Source organism: Plasmodium fragile, assembly GCF_000956335.1.
Source record: "Plasmodium fragile strain nilgiri unplaced genomic scaffold supercont1.5, whole genome shotgun sequence".
Lineage (NCBI taxonomy): Eukaryota > Apicomplexa > Aconoidasida > Haemosporida > Plasmodiidae > Plasmodium > Plasmodium fragile.
Window position 1 is genome coordinate 140,373 of NW_012192585.1, and position 17,487 is coordinate 157,859.

The 17,487-nt window shown below is 29.2% G+C and overlaps 5 protein-coding genes across 5 annotated transcripts; 1 reads left to right on the forward strand and 4 right to left on the reverse strand.

Moving 5' to 3' along the window:
- Positions 1 to 441: 441 nt before the first annotated feature.
- Positions 442 to 1,208, reverse strand: AK88_00603 (uncharacterized protein; the record flags this gene model as incomplete). The annotated part of the gene is made up of 2 exons (XM_012478251.1): positions 442 to 965; positions 1,139 to 1,208. 2 exons carry the CDS (start codon positions 1,206 to 1,208, stop codon positions 442 to 444), a joined length of 594 nt encoding a protein of 197 aa, XP_012333674.1.
- Positions 1,209 to 2,053: 845 nt separating this feature from the next.
- On the reverse strand, positions 2,054 to 3,871 carry AK88_00604 (uncharacterized protein; the record flags this gene model as incomplete). Its single annotated transcript, XM_012478252.1, has 1 exon — positions 2,054 to 3,871. The coding sequence occupies one exon, from the start codon at positions 3,869 to 3,871 to the stop codon at positions 2,054 to 2,056; it is 1,818 nt and encodes a 605-aa protein (XP_012333675.1).
- A 1,745-nt stretch (positions 3,872 to 5,616) lies between these two features.
- AK88_00605 (uncharacterized protein) lies at positions 5,617 to 8,726 on the reverse strand (the record flags this gene model as incomplete). Its single annotated transcript, XM_012478253.1, has 2 exons — positions 5,617 to 7,500; positions 7,704 to 8,726. The coding sequence occupies 2 exons, from the start codon at positions 8,724 to 8,726 to the stop codon at positions 5,617 to 5,619; spliced, it is 2,907 nt and encodes a 968-aa protein (XP_012333676.1).
- A 635-nt stretch (positions 8,727 to 9,361) lies between these two features.
- On the forward strand, positions 9,362 to 10,348 carry AK88_00606 (uncharacterized protein; the record flags this gene model as incomplete). Its single annotated transcript, XM_012478254.1, has 4 exons — positions 9,362 to 9,454; positions 9,747 to 9,777; positions 9,978 to 10,087; positions 10,205 to 10,348. The coding sequence occupies 4 exons, from the start codon at positions 9,362 to 9,364 to the stop codon at positions 10,346 to 10,348; spliced, it is 378 nt and encodes a 125-aa protein (XP_012333677.1).
- A 253-nt stretch (positions 10,349 to 10,601) lies between these two features.
- Positions 10,602 to 12,375, reverse strand: AK88_00607 (uncharacterized protein; the record flags this gene model as incomplete). Its single annotated transcript, XM_012478255.1, has 5 exons — positions 10,602 to 10,682; positions 10,900 to 10,964; positions 11,130 to 11,227; positions 11,361 to 11,436; positions 12,300 to 12,375. The coding sequence occupies 5 exons, from the start codon at positions 12,373 to 12,375 to the stop codon at positions 10,602 to 10,604; spliced, it is 396 nt and encodes a 131-aa protein (XP_012333678.1).
- Positions 12,376 to 17,487: the final 5,112 nt, after the last annotated feature.

Below are 17,487 nucleotides of genomic sequence, written 5' to 3' on the forward strand. Positions count from 1 at the left end.
GATACGTACACGCCAATTTTTCGTTCCATTTTGTTTTATTCATTTACCACTTACACCACATTTGTAGCTATTTTTGATATAAACCCTGAACCCTGTTAATTATTACTGTATTTATTATTTCCCTAAACTTGTTTTCCTTTTTTATTTTTTCTTATCGTTAATTAAAAAAAGTTACAAAAAAGGGGAAAATGATATGAAAGGGCAGGAATGCAGCTCAGCTGAAGGCGCCATCTCTCAGGGGCATCCCTTGTTCTCTGCTTTTGCTTGGTAGAGACAAGTGGCAGGCCAGGCCTCCCTCCCCCAGGGGGAACAGACGTAATAAGCATGTACAAAAAAAGCATGTGTATGCAGCTGGGTTCTGCGCATAGTATATGTATGTGTCGCATGCTGCGGTAACGATGCCTACACACGGTTCACCTTTGACCAAAATTGGGGCTCCAATCAACCACGTAACTTCATCATGAACCACTCAAAAAACAAACTCTTATCTAGGAAAATGTTTACGTAATTTTTGAAGCTCTGCGCCAGGAGGATGGACAAAATGTGCTTACACATTATGTCCGTATGATTGCACAAAACTTTTTGCTTAAAATAAAAACATGAGCAGAAATTTTTGAACACGAGATATTTCTTGTTATTTCCACAAACTACAAAAAAATGCAAACGCGTTTTTTTCTTTTTCTTTTTCGTTTTCTTAGTGTGAGGAAATACATGTTCGCGTAAAGCCCCCTTCCTTTTCTGTGCTGTAACAACATCGGCGCAATCACTTAAGCATTCGTCATGACTTGTCCACCGCGCGTTTTTGCCATTTCCCCTGAACTGATTGGGATACAACACGTAATCCTTCGCAGGACGCTTCTCCTTTATCAAGGTGTACTTTTTAATTTTAGACCTTAGGCACAATTTTAGGCTCTTTTCGGCGTGCCTTGGGAAGAGGGAAAGGAGCTCGTTTAACAGAAGCACATCTGCAAGTGGAGGGGAAGTATTAGGGGGGTTGGCAATTAATGGACACTCGCCTGTAGGTGTGCACATGTGGGGGTACACACATATGTTTGACATATTCATATATGTACAACACATGGACGCGCATGAACGCGAGCCACAACAAATGAGTGTGCGTGGGAAGGGATAAAATTACACTTAATCCTATTCGTGCATCGTCTTAATGAGAGTATAATCGAATTTACAATATTCACTCGAGTATCCATGTTAAGCTCTTTCTCTGGAATTCTCTAAAGTAGCTCAAATATGTACTACTCAACATGAACGCTAAAGGGTGGGGGCGTTTTTCCAAAACTTGGAGGAACCTCCTTGCAAGAAATTTTCATGCGCTTTGTACCAATTAGATAGAGATGTGGCTCTACATTTATAACACAAATGCTTACACGCACATGTGTGGATATCCATGTAAGGAAATAAGTGTAAAAACGATCTTCCTCTTTTTTTCTTCGCGCATTTTTGCTCCCTCTCTTTGTTAAGCGGGTTTTAAAATTCGCAAAGTTAGGAACGGCATGTGGAATTTGCTGTGTAGCTAAAAGTCGTCGATTCTATTCCTTTTTTAGTAACACTCATCCATGATACCACGTTAGGATGCGAAAAAGGGTGCAATAAAAAAAAAAAAAAAAGGTTAACCCCACCGGGGCGCTATTACACAGATGACAGGAACCTCCGTGGGATGGTTCACTCTGTAACATTTTTTTGGTGGACACACAATTTCTCGCGTGGTGTGCTTTTTCGGGTGTGCCATATGCAGCTTAAGGGGCGCATTTTTCCAAGGCCATGAAAAAGAGGAAGGGGTGAGGGAAAATGGAAAAAGGTGCAAATGAACGTGCGAGCTAATAGATGGGGTAGTGACCCTGCCTTTATTTTTGGTAGCTTTTAATGAGGAAATATTCACCTGATGGGAACGATTACCCCTGCTAAGTTTCATTTATCATGTCTGTAGTGAAGCTTATATGCGATATTAATTAGCGCTGTGCATATTGATACGCACTCCGCCCCCCCGACACACACATATGCTATTCTATCGCTCCCCAATTTTGAAGGAAAAAACTTATCGAACTTTATTAGTGTAAATTTTGTGAACAATTCGATAGAGGGAAAAAAAAATGAAATGAAAAGATACACAAATGACGGACAAAAAATCACGGAAACAAATGTTATTGGAATAATTCTTTAAAATATGAACAAAATGGAAAACAATATACTTGTATATGTTGACAACAAAAAGGAGGTATAGCTTAACAGAGGAATCGTCATTTTTCAGAAAAAATTTGCAATAAAATAACAAAAGGAAGATAGGAATGTTGAGAAGTAAAAAAGTGCGGAAAATTATTACACCAAAAAATGATAACATATACAGAATAAATGGAGAAGTGCATTTATACCCAATTTTTAAAGCCCAAATTACACATTTTAATATTCTTTTAATTGATTTTATTGGATTTTCATATATGTTGTAGCACTTTCTTGTAATAACTATGTAATTAGATATATCCTTAAAGAGTGATAATACTATCAACAGGAACAGAAATAAAATTAAGTTGTATAGCTTTGTTTCTATTTTTATTTCAGTCATGAGCAATTTTACAAATGTGTTGTTATTTTTATAATCATAAAATGGGGAATTTCCATTTTTTCTGTTGGATGAATTTTTTTTTTTATTTATTAAATATTTTATTTGCATCAATTGAGACATGTTACTACTTGATGATATATTTTTTTTTTCCGCGTACGTTTCTCCTCTGTGTCTGTATGAACGTGTGCGCACGGGGAAATTTTTTATATCCGAAATGTTGGTGTCCTTTTCGTACTCAAGAGTGTGTAGCATCTCGAGAGATGATCCATCATCGTCGTATTTTGTTCGGTCCGCAGAATTTGTGCCATTTTCATAATCACATTCTTTTAAAAAATCATATGTCTCTGTTTTATCCGGGTACTTACCATCATCATATTCGCTATTATATAATAACATGTCCGAGCTCATACTACCATTATATGTTCCCAAATCAGAAGCTTTTTCCTTATCAATTTTGAAATGAAACGCCCTTTTTTTACGCACTTTTTCTTTATCATAAGGATAACTCTGGGCACACATGTGACCATCTTTCTCATCATTTTCATCACGAAGATTAAACTGGTGGTTTCCATTGATCCGTTCCTCCACCTCCATTCTATATGGATCTAAAACTGTATCCCTATCACATTTGGACTTTAAGTATGAGCAACTTTTGTTTAGTAGATAATAATTTCTGTACATGTTTTTGTCATACCAATCCGAGGAAGAGGTGGGGCTCCTGAGATGTTTTTCTTCGAGCACATCTTGGTCCCGTTCGTTTGTATGTATTTCCCTGGGTTCCTCCCCATGTCTACTCTTTTGTCCTACCGCTTGAGGTGTGTTTTGTCGTGTCCCTCGACCCACCTCTTGTTCTGAGTTGTTTCGCATTGTTTGCCCGATCCTTTGTTTAACCCTTTGCCTACCATTGTGCGCGGCCTTTTTCCTTACCGGTTGCCCCACTGGGGGAAGCAATTTGGAGGCCATTTTCGGCCGCACCCTTTGCCGGCTTGGGTCCGCATCTGCATCACCAAACCTTTTGTCACTCCGTTTAGTTCCCCTCACATGATGAGAAACGTCTTGTGTGTACGGTTTCACAGCGATGTGCTTATTAACTATGTCTAACTGGGGTACGAAATTGTACTCATTGTTTATGAGTAAATTATCCATGTTCACCCTTCTATTATGTAGAACTGCTTCCTTCCTATTGCACAGGAAGGCTATATTGGCGTCATCGTCCTCTTTGCTCCTGTGAATTTTGTCCACATACGAACTTGAGAAGTCGCTCAGATTTTCGAAGATCGAATTGCTCTTCATTTTGTCACAGTGCTATTTTGTATGCAGTTTCAAGTGGGGTCCCCACATGCATGCATGGGAGACCATGGTATGTGTTTTTATTTGAGAACGGATTAAGCTTTCTGCTTTATTTTATTAATACTAGAGGGTGGGGAGGATGAAAGCTCTGCGTGATAGGTGACGCCCAACGCGCTTGCGCACTAAAAACGCGTTCATCACTCGCGAGGGAAATTTGCTTTCTCCTGATTTGTTCGCTTGGCAAACGCGGCGGGGGTGCTCGCGCACGCGTATGAGCATATATGAAAAAATACGCACAAAAATGCATACATGTGTATATGTGTATGTATGTACCCCCCCAAGCGCAGGCACGCATGGACAATCTTTTGAAGTCCCACATGCAAAAGACTTAATTCCTACTCGTCAACATTGTTTCAGTTGATTTTTTTTTTCCGAGCAAAACTGTTCTGACGTAAATGTAAACACAAGGGTACACGTGAGTTTATTTTTTACCGAAAAATGCAAAGTGTACCCATTATAAAGTTGAAAGGGATGTCTATATAACACTTTTAATTTACCCTTTTTGCCATTTTCAAATAATTTTATTCAGCAATGTATACATTCGTCAAACATATACTCACTGTATTGCAAAAATGTACAATCACATATATGATGGAAAAAAAAAAAAAAAATTCTGCCTTCTTAAAGAGTAAAAACATAATGAAATACATAGCAAAATGATCATGAAGGCACACAGTAAAATGTGCAGGCGCAAATATGTGCTCCTTATTTATTTTTTTTTTGTTTTACGCATAAAAAAAGTGCACCATTTTCGTGGTTACTCCTGCAATATATTTTACATCAAATTGTACCTTTTCATTTTCATCCCTGATAGGTGTTATATGCACATAGTGAGTGTAGACAGTAACGTTTTTTTTATTATCTTGGCACAAGGCTTCAACGCAATTGTCGTAATTTCCCGATTTTTTTTGTGGGGAAAAATATATATATAATTTTAAAAAGTAACACTGTACAAAAGTAACAATGTGCCTTTATAAACACTGCCCGTTTTGAGCCATCGGGGAGAAAAAAAGGCAAAAAATGCATGACCATTAGTGTTTGTTTAAAAGGCCCAAATTACACACAAGTATGCGCCTATTGAGGGCAAATTTGTTTCTTTTCAAAACATGTATCTGCTACTTTTCAACAAATTCAGATTAAAAAAGGAAGCTACCAATTGCTGGGAGGGTCATTTTTAAGTGCGTTCCCTTTTCCCAGTGTTTGAAGAAAAACGAGCTCGATTTTTCCTGCACATGAGTCTGTAATTTGTTGTTTAAACATTTATCACCCTTTACAACGTGGTAGAACCAATTCGAATGCTTACTCTTTTAGTGGATCACACAGAACGTGTTATACAAGTTTGCCAGTGCCATTGAAATGGTTACATAAGAACAAACATATTATAACGACATTGTGCATTTTTTTGAGATACTTAAAAAGAGTTTGTCGAATGGTGCAAATGCACCAATACACATATTTTATAACTGCTAACAAATGACACAAAATGTGAGGTAGTTAATTAGTACTCTAAAAAAAAGGGAAATGAAAAACAAACACGCGGGAAGAATCACCTTCCCTGTTCTTTATCGAAAAAAAAAGTCATAATTTTAATTTTATCATTTCATAAACAAATAACTAAAACATAGCAGCGTAACGAAAAAAAAAAAAAAAAAGTGTTAATTGTTAAGACCATTACGGTTTTTCTCACATCACACAACTTTGCAATTTTTAACGTTAAGCAGTAGACATGCATAATGGTCATACAAGCCTGGGAAATTTTTGGCCTCTTTTTTGTCATATTCCCTTCCAGGTATACAATTTTTCCGAAGATACGCCTTTTTTTCCTTTTGCTTGGAAAAAAATGAATATGTCCTATTTGTGCTTTCTACATAGTTCTCAATTATGCTTATTGCAATTTTGTTTCTTTTATTTATTCGGTCCACCTCTTTGTTTACATATATTCCGCAGGTTATTATTTTTTTTATGTTTCTTACGTTACTTAGGTCAAACTGTTTCCTTTCCCTATTTGTTTCATTACAAAGGATTTCTTGTGAAGCTGTGATTCTTTTGGTACAATCCCTCGAATTAGCAACTATGTTATGCGTTCTTTTGTCATCATCCAAGGGATTATTCAAATTATTTGCTTCAACATTTTTAATTGTTTCCTTACTTTTGTTTCTATCCTCGTAGTTATTATTTTCTTTAAATTGCTTTGTCCATTTGTTCACCCCACTTAAATTTTTATGTTTACCTCCAACTTTGCTGTATTCATTTTTTCTGTCCATTTCTTGCGCTTCTACCTTTTCAACTTTGTTTTTTGGGTGACCTAAAAACGTACTACGCACCTTTTCGTCAATTCCATGAATCTTTTCCTTTTCGTTATTTTTTAAGCTGTTCTTTTTTGCCTGAACGGACACTTCCCAAGTATGCACTTTTGGGGTGTTATTTAAAGTGCCACTTTTCTCTTCATCCTTCAGACTTTTACCACTGCAGATATGTGTATTTCGCGTTTTTCCATTTAATGTAAATGCACGATCGCTCAGTTTTGTGTCGCTTTTTGCTATATTTTGCTCCTTTTTCCCATTTGTGTAACGCTTTTGAACCAGTTCGGTGCCCCTAGATTCGTTAAAGTGGTTCCTTTGAGTCTGCTTCTCACTGACTAATTTGTTTTTTGCTTCATTTTGTTTACTTTTTATAACAGTGCGTGTTAATTTTACACCTTCAATTGAGTGAAGATGTTCGTTTTTTTTTTTTTCACAACTCATACTATTGCAACCACTGCCGCCTTTTCCCTCCAATGTGACCTTTTCGCCTATGCTCCTAACATGATTGCAGAAACCGTTTTGTACATTTTCTTCTCTTTGCGTTTTAGCCTTTTGCCCGTGATGGCTGTCACCATCGTTTGTACTATTTCTGTGCTTGTCTACATTTTTACTTCCCCGGTTGGGGTAATTTCGACCCACGTGCGCACTTTTGTTATGTGTACTATTTTCACTAAAAACGGAACCTAAACTTCTTTTTAACTCATTTTGGTGGATGGTGTTATCTATAATTTCTTTTTCAAGACAAAATTTTAACTTATAATTGTTCTTTCTTATATTATTCAAGCTGGTTAGCGCTGTTTTGATTTTCTGCTTTATTTCGTTCATTTCTCCATTTTTCATAATATTTTGATCCGAAAGGTTATCATCCTTCTTTGTATTTTCTTCTTCACACTTCTCTTCATTAATCACTGTCCCGTAAAAGTTAACATTGTTGCTGAAAAATTGAACACGGGGGTCCCTGATTCTTTTAAATTCCTTTTTATTATTCGGCTGGTCATTGCTGCTCACTCTGCGGATTTCATTCCAATTTTTGTTTTTCTGACTTGATGAATTTTTATGTACGTTTTCCGAATTGTGAATTTCGAACACTTCCTTATTCTTATTCAGATCATTCATTTCTGCATTTCCATGTTTCCTAAAGCTGTGGATTTTTAAATTCTCCCTGTATCCCCCTTCTATTAAAGTGTTGACCGTTTCACTCGTGCTTGCAGCTCCGCACCTGCTAACACACTCTACGTAAGCATTTCTCCCTGTGTTCTTGTCAAATTCCTGCGAAAGGTAAAATTGCCCGTTGTGAACCTAATTGTTTACCTCAATTTTGCAAAGCACGCACAAGTACATATATATATGCAAATTTTTAACAAGAACAAACGATCATTCGTTCTTATTCTTACGAATATATTTATATTCTCAATAGGTGTCTACTTCATGGAGAAGCAGTTTTTGCGACACTTGTGCAAATTAAGTCTTACCTTTTTGTCTGCAGATGACTGTAAACAATTCCATTTTGCCATTACAGAATTAGCATCATTTTTGTTAGGAAGCTGCTTCGTCTCAAGTGGTTTCACGAAAAAGGACGATTCTTCACAGTTATGGGTACAGCAATTGTTAAATTCGTTTTTTTGATCTTTCTCGCGGTTTGTGTATATTTTTTCTGGTGCATTATGCAATTCGTTGGAGCCCCCTTTAACTTGGTTCCTATCATCGCAATACCGTTCGGACTTTTCCCTCCTTAAGTACGTTCGCATTTGTTTATTCCTTTTTATAGAACTAACACTTTTTTTTGTAATGATAGATTTATAATAAAATTTCTTTTTTAAATAAATCTGCACATTTCTAACATGGTGCACTTTCTCAGGGGACCATTTTTTATAACAGTGAACATACGCAATTAATTTTCCGTTTGTCAGCTCAAATTTAGTTATGTCTACATGCTTCCTGTCACTATTACTGTTTAACTCAGAAATGAACTTAAACATGAACGTTTTAAAAAATGTTTTTCTTATTAATCCCTTTTTCTGGATCCTCCTGGACACTGTTTTACAAAACACATCTTTATACATTCTTTTGATTTCTCCATAGAGCGGAACATTGCTATTGAACATTTCCATGCTCTTATCGTCATAACCATCACCATGCCCATTTTTTAAAAATGAAGAAACTCCTACGGTTCTCCTGTGAATTGTTTTAACTCTACCTGTGTCTTTATATAACCTACATTTTTCAAGTTGTCTTAAGTTCGTTATATCATTTAAATGCCGTTCTAATTTATTAATATGTTTCAATTTTTTTTTCAGTGAAGATGTGCATTCCAAATTGTTATGTCTACTCAGTTCTAATTCTTCAGAGAAAAACTCTTTATCTTTTAAAAGGTTGAATACTTCATTTTCTTCATGAGAATCTGTAGTGTCAGAGGCCTTTACCTTGTTAATTAAGTCAATTTTGATGTTCTTAAACTTATCGAAGTTTAATGCATTTTTCAATAGACAATACATAGTGAAATTGAGCCAGTGCTACATTTAAACAAATTACACAAAAGAGTTCGCTTTTCAAATTATCCCGATGTTCACAAATGTTTTACCTTTCTTTTTTTTTTTTTTTTTTTTGTGCTTTAAATTAAAGCGTTAACACATTTTACCATTTTTTATTTTTCCCTGCAGCCTTACTCCGTAAATTTCATTTTTCAAATTTTACATACTATAGTTTTAAATAACCAAGAAAAAACGCAAATGAACAGTAAGATATTAAAAACAATTGTCAAATAATTTTCTTGTAATATAACAATTTTTACATTTTTTTTTTTTTTATAATTAAAATTCTCTTTAATTGTGTAAAATATTTTGGGGAAAAAAAAATATTTTGTTAATATGTAATTCTTAAATTTTTTTTCTTTTTTTTTAAATTTAAAAAAGATTTGAGATGGTGCACTTAAGTGTTTCATTTTGTTTTCCATACTACAGAATAAATCTATTCATTTTTGCCGTGTGCACCCCCCCCCCCCAAAAAAAAAGTACTTTCGGTTTAAAAACACATGCTTAAAATTAAAACAAATATACTTTACACAAGCAAAAAATATTAATATGAATATAAAACTTTATATGGACGAAGTTAGACGAAGCAAATAAAACAAATGTACGTGTATTATTTAATTATTAATATTTCACAATATGAAAAACCGGAAGATGAAAAGAAAAACCTGATTTTTCTTCTTTTTCCTTATTTTGTATTTTGTTCTTCTGTCACTTTCTAAAAAGTGAATATTCAATTGTTAGACAATGTTCATTGAATGCACATTTGTTTTTAATGCAGCTATGTTATTCTTGGTCTTTAAAAAGAATTAGTGTAACTATATATACATATATGGAATATACAAAAGGGCATCAAAAGAAGTGTAAGACACACATTCGCATATGTAACATATTAAAATTGCTCATCACGCTTACATTGTCAAACACACATTTTTTAAATGTACGTTTAAATGTGCTGTCTTCTATGTCTTTCTGCTTATAACTTAGATTTACAATTCAAATTTTGCGGTGGCGCACTGTAAGGTAATATGTACGGATAAAATGAAGGTGTTAATGGGCACAGGAAAGCAAAAATAAACGCGCAATTGTTCTGTTAGTCCCTTTCAAATATTCAATTAATTCATCCAAAAAAACGTCAAAATTATTTGTAATCGTATTATTATGGCGTTATAATCGCGTTTCAGAGTATACAAAACCTTTTTTTTCTTTTCTGTAAAGGCGCTAAATTTTTCATGCTTTTGCTTTGTTCTGTGTCTGGGTTCTTCATTTTTATCAAAACAAATTATGAATTTGTAGGGGGTTCATTTAATAATTGTATTAAAACAGCGGTATGTTAAACAAACTAGATAGGTTATACTATAGAAATTGTAGATACAGATAAAACATTTATGACATTAAACGGTAAGAAAAAGAACCGTAAGAAAGTGGACATAATGAAATCTCAGAAAGGTTGCATGAACGTGTTATCTGTTGATAATTGTAGCAGTAAAATTATGTGCTTGTTTAAATGGATTATACAAGACTTCTGTTCTCATTTTAAAATAAGTATTTATTCCTATTGGTGTAAAACGATTCTTTTATCTAAATAACAATTAAGCTATTTGCCTTGTGTTAGACCACATATTGGGCAGGAGTAAAATATATTAAATTGGTTCTTTAATCTAATTTGACCTGCTTTATAGAACCCCTTACTATCTTTGAAATGACACAAAGAACATGTGTAGACACAAGCGCTAGAAAGGAATACAGACGTTTAATTTGTGTAATAGCATTCTTCCATAAAAGTAGCACTTTTTGTTTATACTATATACATGTTTATGTGCATTCCTCATTGGACACTTGTTATTTTAATGCTGTAAAATATGTAATAATTTGGTGTACATGATAAATTTCTTCATTCTTATTTTCCAAAATGCTTATTTTCTAAAAGAGGGGAAATTTACAGGGTATCTATTCTTACTATTACCTAATAAAGAACAAACATTAAGCACATAACAAACTCTTCTGCGCATTTCTAACACATGTATTAAAAATCTTAAAAGCGTTTTTATTGCGTTTTATACTTTTCACGCAACAGAGCTTAACTGCAACAGGGTCTTTAGAACAATACCAATATGGTTCTTTAAAAAATTGTAATTACCATTTTTCTTTCCAGCATAACGAGGACCTTTATATTTTCAATATTTGCCTTAGTATTATTCATTACTAAAATTAGGGAACATAACAACAATGTATCAAATATATGCGGACACTCACATACATGAATTTTAAATGTTGAATGTTGAGGCGCATTAAGGTTTACGAATTATCATCAACACACTTTTTTAAGTGCAGTGGCAACATCACGTGTATATATTATTGTTCGTACACTATGATAGTGATTTCGCAACAACTTTTTAATAAATTTTATATTTACCAAAGCATTAAAAAAAAACGTGTTATCTTGAAATGAAACCTGAAGTATATTACTTATGTGAATGCCACATAAAATCATGTTGTGAAACATTATACGAAAAGACGAAAAAAAGAAAGGCAAAAAAAAAAAAAGAAGGTATGTAAATGGACTATTTTGAATAAAAGAACATTTCATATATTTCCTACTTGTTCTTCACATTTTTACACGAAAAAGCACTATTACACATGTCCACTATAAATATTTCACTTTTACTTAACGAATCTGTGTTAATAGTTCAAAAAAATTAAGTATTTCATTTCTGCGATAAATCAACCCCCTTACATGTTTTGAATATCACTTGAGGATAATCCCTTGGTTATACAGGCTGATACTATCGTATGTTGTGTCATACATTTTAGTTTATTTTCCCCATTTTAATGTTTTATTATTTCCCTTTTTTATTTGCTGATTTAAAAAAGGTTATAGATGAGAACATTTATTTCATAAAACATGCAATGAACAACTTCAAAGCAATGCCAATGGTAAATATATGAGAAATTATACGTTTGTTACTATCCCCCCAAACAAAGAATGTGTTAATGTGTGCTCTTTCTTGTTGAATCTGTTCTGCATTAATACTGCAACAGTTCTAAAACTCACTAATTCTCAGTTAATAGGACATTATCAGAAAGAAAAGACATGTATTGTAACATTATAATATTTCATATGGACCTATAAAGACTTATCAATCAAACTTGGCAAAGAAGACATGTCTGCATCTTTTTAAGCATAAAAAGAACATTAAGATTAATTTCATAAAGCACATATAGGCTCTTTCTTTGTAGAAAATTTTTTCAGAAACGTTTCTCTTTAATTAAGTAAAGACATATATGTGTTCTCTGCAAAAGTGTTTGAACATTTCATGTACAATAATAAAGTAATTGTTGACCCAGAATAATATCGCTAAGCATATACGTAATATTAAAACGGTAACAAAAAAAGGCTTTATATTATAAGAGAGGTGATCTAATACATACTATTGTCAATTATGCTTGTTTTCCTTTTTAAAACAGTATACTAAAACAGTTACAATGTAACGATAACATATGGTTAATATCCAATTAACTGAAACTTGTGGTCTTTACACATTAAAATTTTCAGTGAAAACAAATTCATCATAATTTTATTTGAAATATCAAATCTTTTGCATATAATTTTCATTTGATGCGTTTATGATATACATATCAATCTACACTAAACTTCACTCTATTTTATTCTGTTAATGAACTTATAATTAAAAAAGACTTTAATAAATGTTATTTCTACCACATTAATAATACCCTTATTACTTAATATATGTATTTAATGTTAAAAAGAAATGAAGAATAGTGTAATAATAATAAAATAATAAAATTCATTAGCAATAACATAAAGGGTAACTATAAAAATTAAAAGTAAGTCTAATGTATTTATGTATGAATATTACCATTTAAATAAAAAATAATAAATATATAAGTAAAAATATATTATAACATAAACAATAATTTAAATTAATATATATACTATTATATGTATAATAATAAATTAATCAAAAAATATTATAAGAATAGTAATAAAAAAATAAGTTTATATTATTATAAAAATAATTTTAAAATAAAAATTAAATATATAGGAAAATAAAATAATTAAAATAAATATATTAATAACTAAATAATAGACAAATAAAAAAAAAATATATTAATTCTTTATATTATTTAAATTAGTAAAACAAAGATAAATATTATAATATATTAAATATGACAAATTAAAATAAAAATAAATATATATAATAAATTAAAATATAATATAAAAAAAAAAAAACATTATATATTTTAAAATTTAAACTAATAATAAAAAAACAAAACTTAAATTAAATACAAAGCGTAATTTTTTAAAATTATTTAACATACTTTATATTAATACATAAAAAATATATTTAAAAATAATAATCGATATTAAATAAAATAATATTATATAAATAAATATTAAAATTATTGAATAAATATATTAAAATATAATTACTACATAATTAATTATTAAAATAATTAAATTTAAATATTTATTATTAATTAAATTATACATATATTATAAATATAATTTTAAATAAATATATTTTGGAATTAATAATACTATATAAATTTAATACATTCATTAATTTATTATATTAAATTTATTTTATATTAATTATAATATAATAATACATAATTGCTATATGTTAATTATCATTATAATTAATCTAATATAAATAAAATGATTCATTAACAATATTTTAAAGATTTTAAAAATAATCAAATTGCAAATTAAATATAATTAATAATTCAAATATAAATAACTTAACTAAATAAAATAATAATTATTAAATAAATAAAAATAAATAATAATATTATTAATAAAATATATTAATAAAATTAAACTTAAAATAATTTGAAATAAATAATACTAATATATATATAATTAAATAAAATATATTATTTCATTTATATTATTTTAATTGATTAATAAAATATTTAATAATGATAACAATGATGTATTAATGTTAAAAAGAAATTAAAAATAAATAATTAATGAAATATATTTATTAAAATAAATTAATTTAATTATATTTAAATATTATTTTTATTTAATTTTATTAATATACATACAAAAAAGTATAATATAATTAAAAGTTATTATGTTATTTAATTTACATTTTTTATAATTAAATATTTAATATATATTTTATTTACATTTATTATAAGAAAATTAATAAGAACATAATTATTATATATACGTGTGTGTATTATATATTAATATAACCAATTAAAATAAGTTACACATATTTATTTAAGTTTGAATAATTAAATTAATATATAATAAATATATTGTTTATTAAATAAAAATTATTTATTTTATTATGTTTTAATTAATTAATTAAAAATAATTAATTATATATATTATTGTTTTAATTATATTTAATCATAATATAATTAAATTCGCATTATACATTTAATAATTATTTAATTTATTTAACTTTTAATTATTTTTATTTATTATACATATTAACATTTAATTAATATATTTTATTATTAAATAATTAGCACATATACATTGTATTTAATATATTATTATTTGTTATTTATAATTTAATTATTTTACATATATATATTCATTTTTAATTTAACTAATTAATTCTTTTAATGTTAAATTAATATATATTTTTGTATTAATTATTTTATTTATTAAGTTTAATTAATTAATTTATTAAATTTTATTTTAATATTTATGTTTAGAAATAATTTATATTAATTGTATTGTTATGTATAATTAATTTTTTGTATTAAGAATTATTTATTTATGATTATTTTTATAATTAAATATATTTTTTTTATACGAAATATAATTATTATAGTTACGAAATTTTAAATTTATTATAAAATAATAAACAACTTATTTTTTTTTTATTTTAAATAATTTTGTTTTAATTAACAATTTCTTTATAATTAAAAATAATAACAGAAACGAGTGAATCATTTATTTTTTATACACATTATTATTAAGGTTTATTTTAAATTATAATTTCTGTTAAATAATTAATTTTAACTTCTTAATTGTACGTATTGTTTATTATTATTGTCTTTTCAAGTAAACATGTCGCAAGTATCTGTAAATAATACTTATTTTGATGTGACTTTCAACAAGTTTCAAATGTCAATATATTGACTGTATATTTCCTTTGGTTAAAAATTCTTCTATGTAATTTATATTTTGCTACAAAAAATAATATTTTAATGTTGGATTAAGAACTTTTAAGAAGGTATTTCTTTCGTTATAAATTTGTTTTTTCTAAAATAATTTGTTTTAAAGATGTTTAATTAACGTGTATACCGAACAAGACCTATCATCATATATAAATGTGTTTATTAAGTGTTAGTTATCTTTTATCCGATACAATTTATACCGGTCAATCATAAGCAAACACTAGTCGGGGTCCCACAGAAAAATTTCAAAAAGACAAAATAAAACATTTTTTACCAAGAACAGTGCACCATTTAATTTAATTTTTTGTAGAATGCATCAATAAAAAGTAAAAAATAATTGTCTTTTGTGCCTTTGCATTGCGTGAATATTTTCACCTGTGGAATTGTTTATTGTACACCATGACGGGGAAAAAATTGTTACGATTTACACAACATTCATTTAGAACTAATGCTACTTTTCACACATCAGGCGTGTACTATGCATCTCCAGTTATAGTGTTATTACTTTAATAGACTGCGTTATCTTAGGAATTTCGTAATGTATACATAGCTGAACAACTGATTAGCTGCTTTTGCATTTTTTGGACTTATAAGTTTTATCTTAAGTGATGAATACTGCATGAATTTTTAATGAATGCATGTTGGATGTTTTATGTTACATTTTCCTTTAGACACGAAGAATTAACGTTGAACACAATATCATACAGTTCATGGCATATAAACATACTTTGAATTTAACATACACGACACGACCCTTTTTACCTTTAAAATTTTTGTAAATTTATAGAAACAACGTCCTATTATAAAATAGATAAAACTCTTATGCATTATCTTTCATTTATGAATAATTAAACGTCTTTTTTTAGGCATTAATGCGTAATGTTGTATATGACCAAGCGCTATAATTTTTTTATGTGAGTGTTCCATTTTCATCATAAATGGAATAAATATATCTAAGACTTAATATTTCATGGCGTCTTTAGAACAGACAGTTGCGCTTAGAAAAAGGATTAATAGTTAAAAATTCTTGTTTTCAATGTGTTAAATTCTATAACTCACGATATACACAATGTGATCAGTAATATAAAGCTAATGTATGCAACTGTAGGTTATACTTATTACATTCATATCGTTTTTATAGAGACGTTTATTCATTAAAATTTCAACCTTGGCGTCAAAACAAGCCCTAATTTGTTCAGAATACAACATTTAAAACTTTAAATTCAATAATGAACGGAACATCCTAATGCGTAGCACTTGTGTATTGCATCAAATTCAGAGTTAACACAATATGAAAATTGCGCAATTTAAGTAAAATTGTCTAAAAATTATATTAATCGTATCCATGTAAGTACAACAAACTTAAGAAAAATATAATTTTCTTATATATTAATCAAAGCAAATATGTCCTATGCATTTAACTGCGTAGATCTTATGCTTACTTTTCAATCTTTCATCAGCAAAATTCTCTTTGTGTAATTCGAAAAACATTTTCATTAACATTGACTATGCAAAACTTGCACATCCCTCAAAATGGACCTAGAATATAATGTCGCATTGCGAAAAGACCTACATGAAAAATGTTTAACTTAAAATGTTTTCATCTTTGTTATAGTTGAAACAATAAAGAATATTACAAGCAAACAAAATCACTGCTTCAACGCTACAGTTATATACAGCAACATAAAGGCGAGTATTAAAAAATATTTGCACAACATAGAAAATATTCTTTTTAAGCTTATCGCTTATCAAGATGTAACAATACTTTTTAAAACATAGAAGTGCAACACAAAATGTTCACCGTCTATTTTGTGTTGGAATAAATAAAATTACAATGCAATGCATTTACAAGCGTGTTATTCACATTAAAATGTATCCATATGTTGTTAAGAAGAACAAAATATACAACCTTGAAAAGCTGCAAAAAAGGAACTTAAGAAAGATCATAGGTGTCCATAAAGATTATGGAGTTTATTTAAATCCTTTTTTTTTTTTTTTGCTGTTGACCCAGTATTAACTTCGATGTCTAAATTTACTTTCTGTGAATTATCCTTTTGCATTTATTTTTGCAGCATATTTTATGAAAGCACATTTATTAAATCACATCTTTATTGTGTCTAAGTTGGGTATTTTTGTTTGAAAAAAAATGGCTAAATTTTACCGCTATAGAATTCATGGAGGACGAAAAAGCTTGATATTTGCAGATAATTTTTTTTTTTTATGGAACATGTGCAGAATTAAATAGATTGTTGTATGCAGAAGAATGCTTGTGTTTCTTTCCAAAAAGTTACATAGCAGATATAAAAAACATAGGATAATAGGAATTGAAAACCAAACGATATTTCCCCTTCACACCCATTTTTTGCAAAATGTTCATTCTTTTAAGAATACATGAATGTAATTACAAGTGTGCAGGATATGCAATTGTTTTTTCTTTAATTACAACAAAATTTATGTAAAATACTGTGCTTCTTTTTTTCGTAATTTATGAAAAAGAACATTTACAGACATAATTACTCATGTAAATATCACTCTTTTTTTTAATATAACACCATTA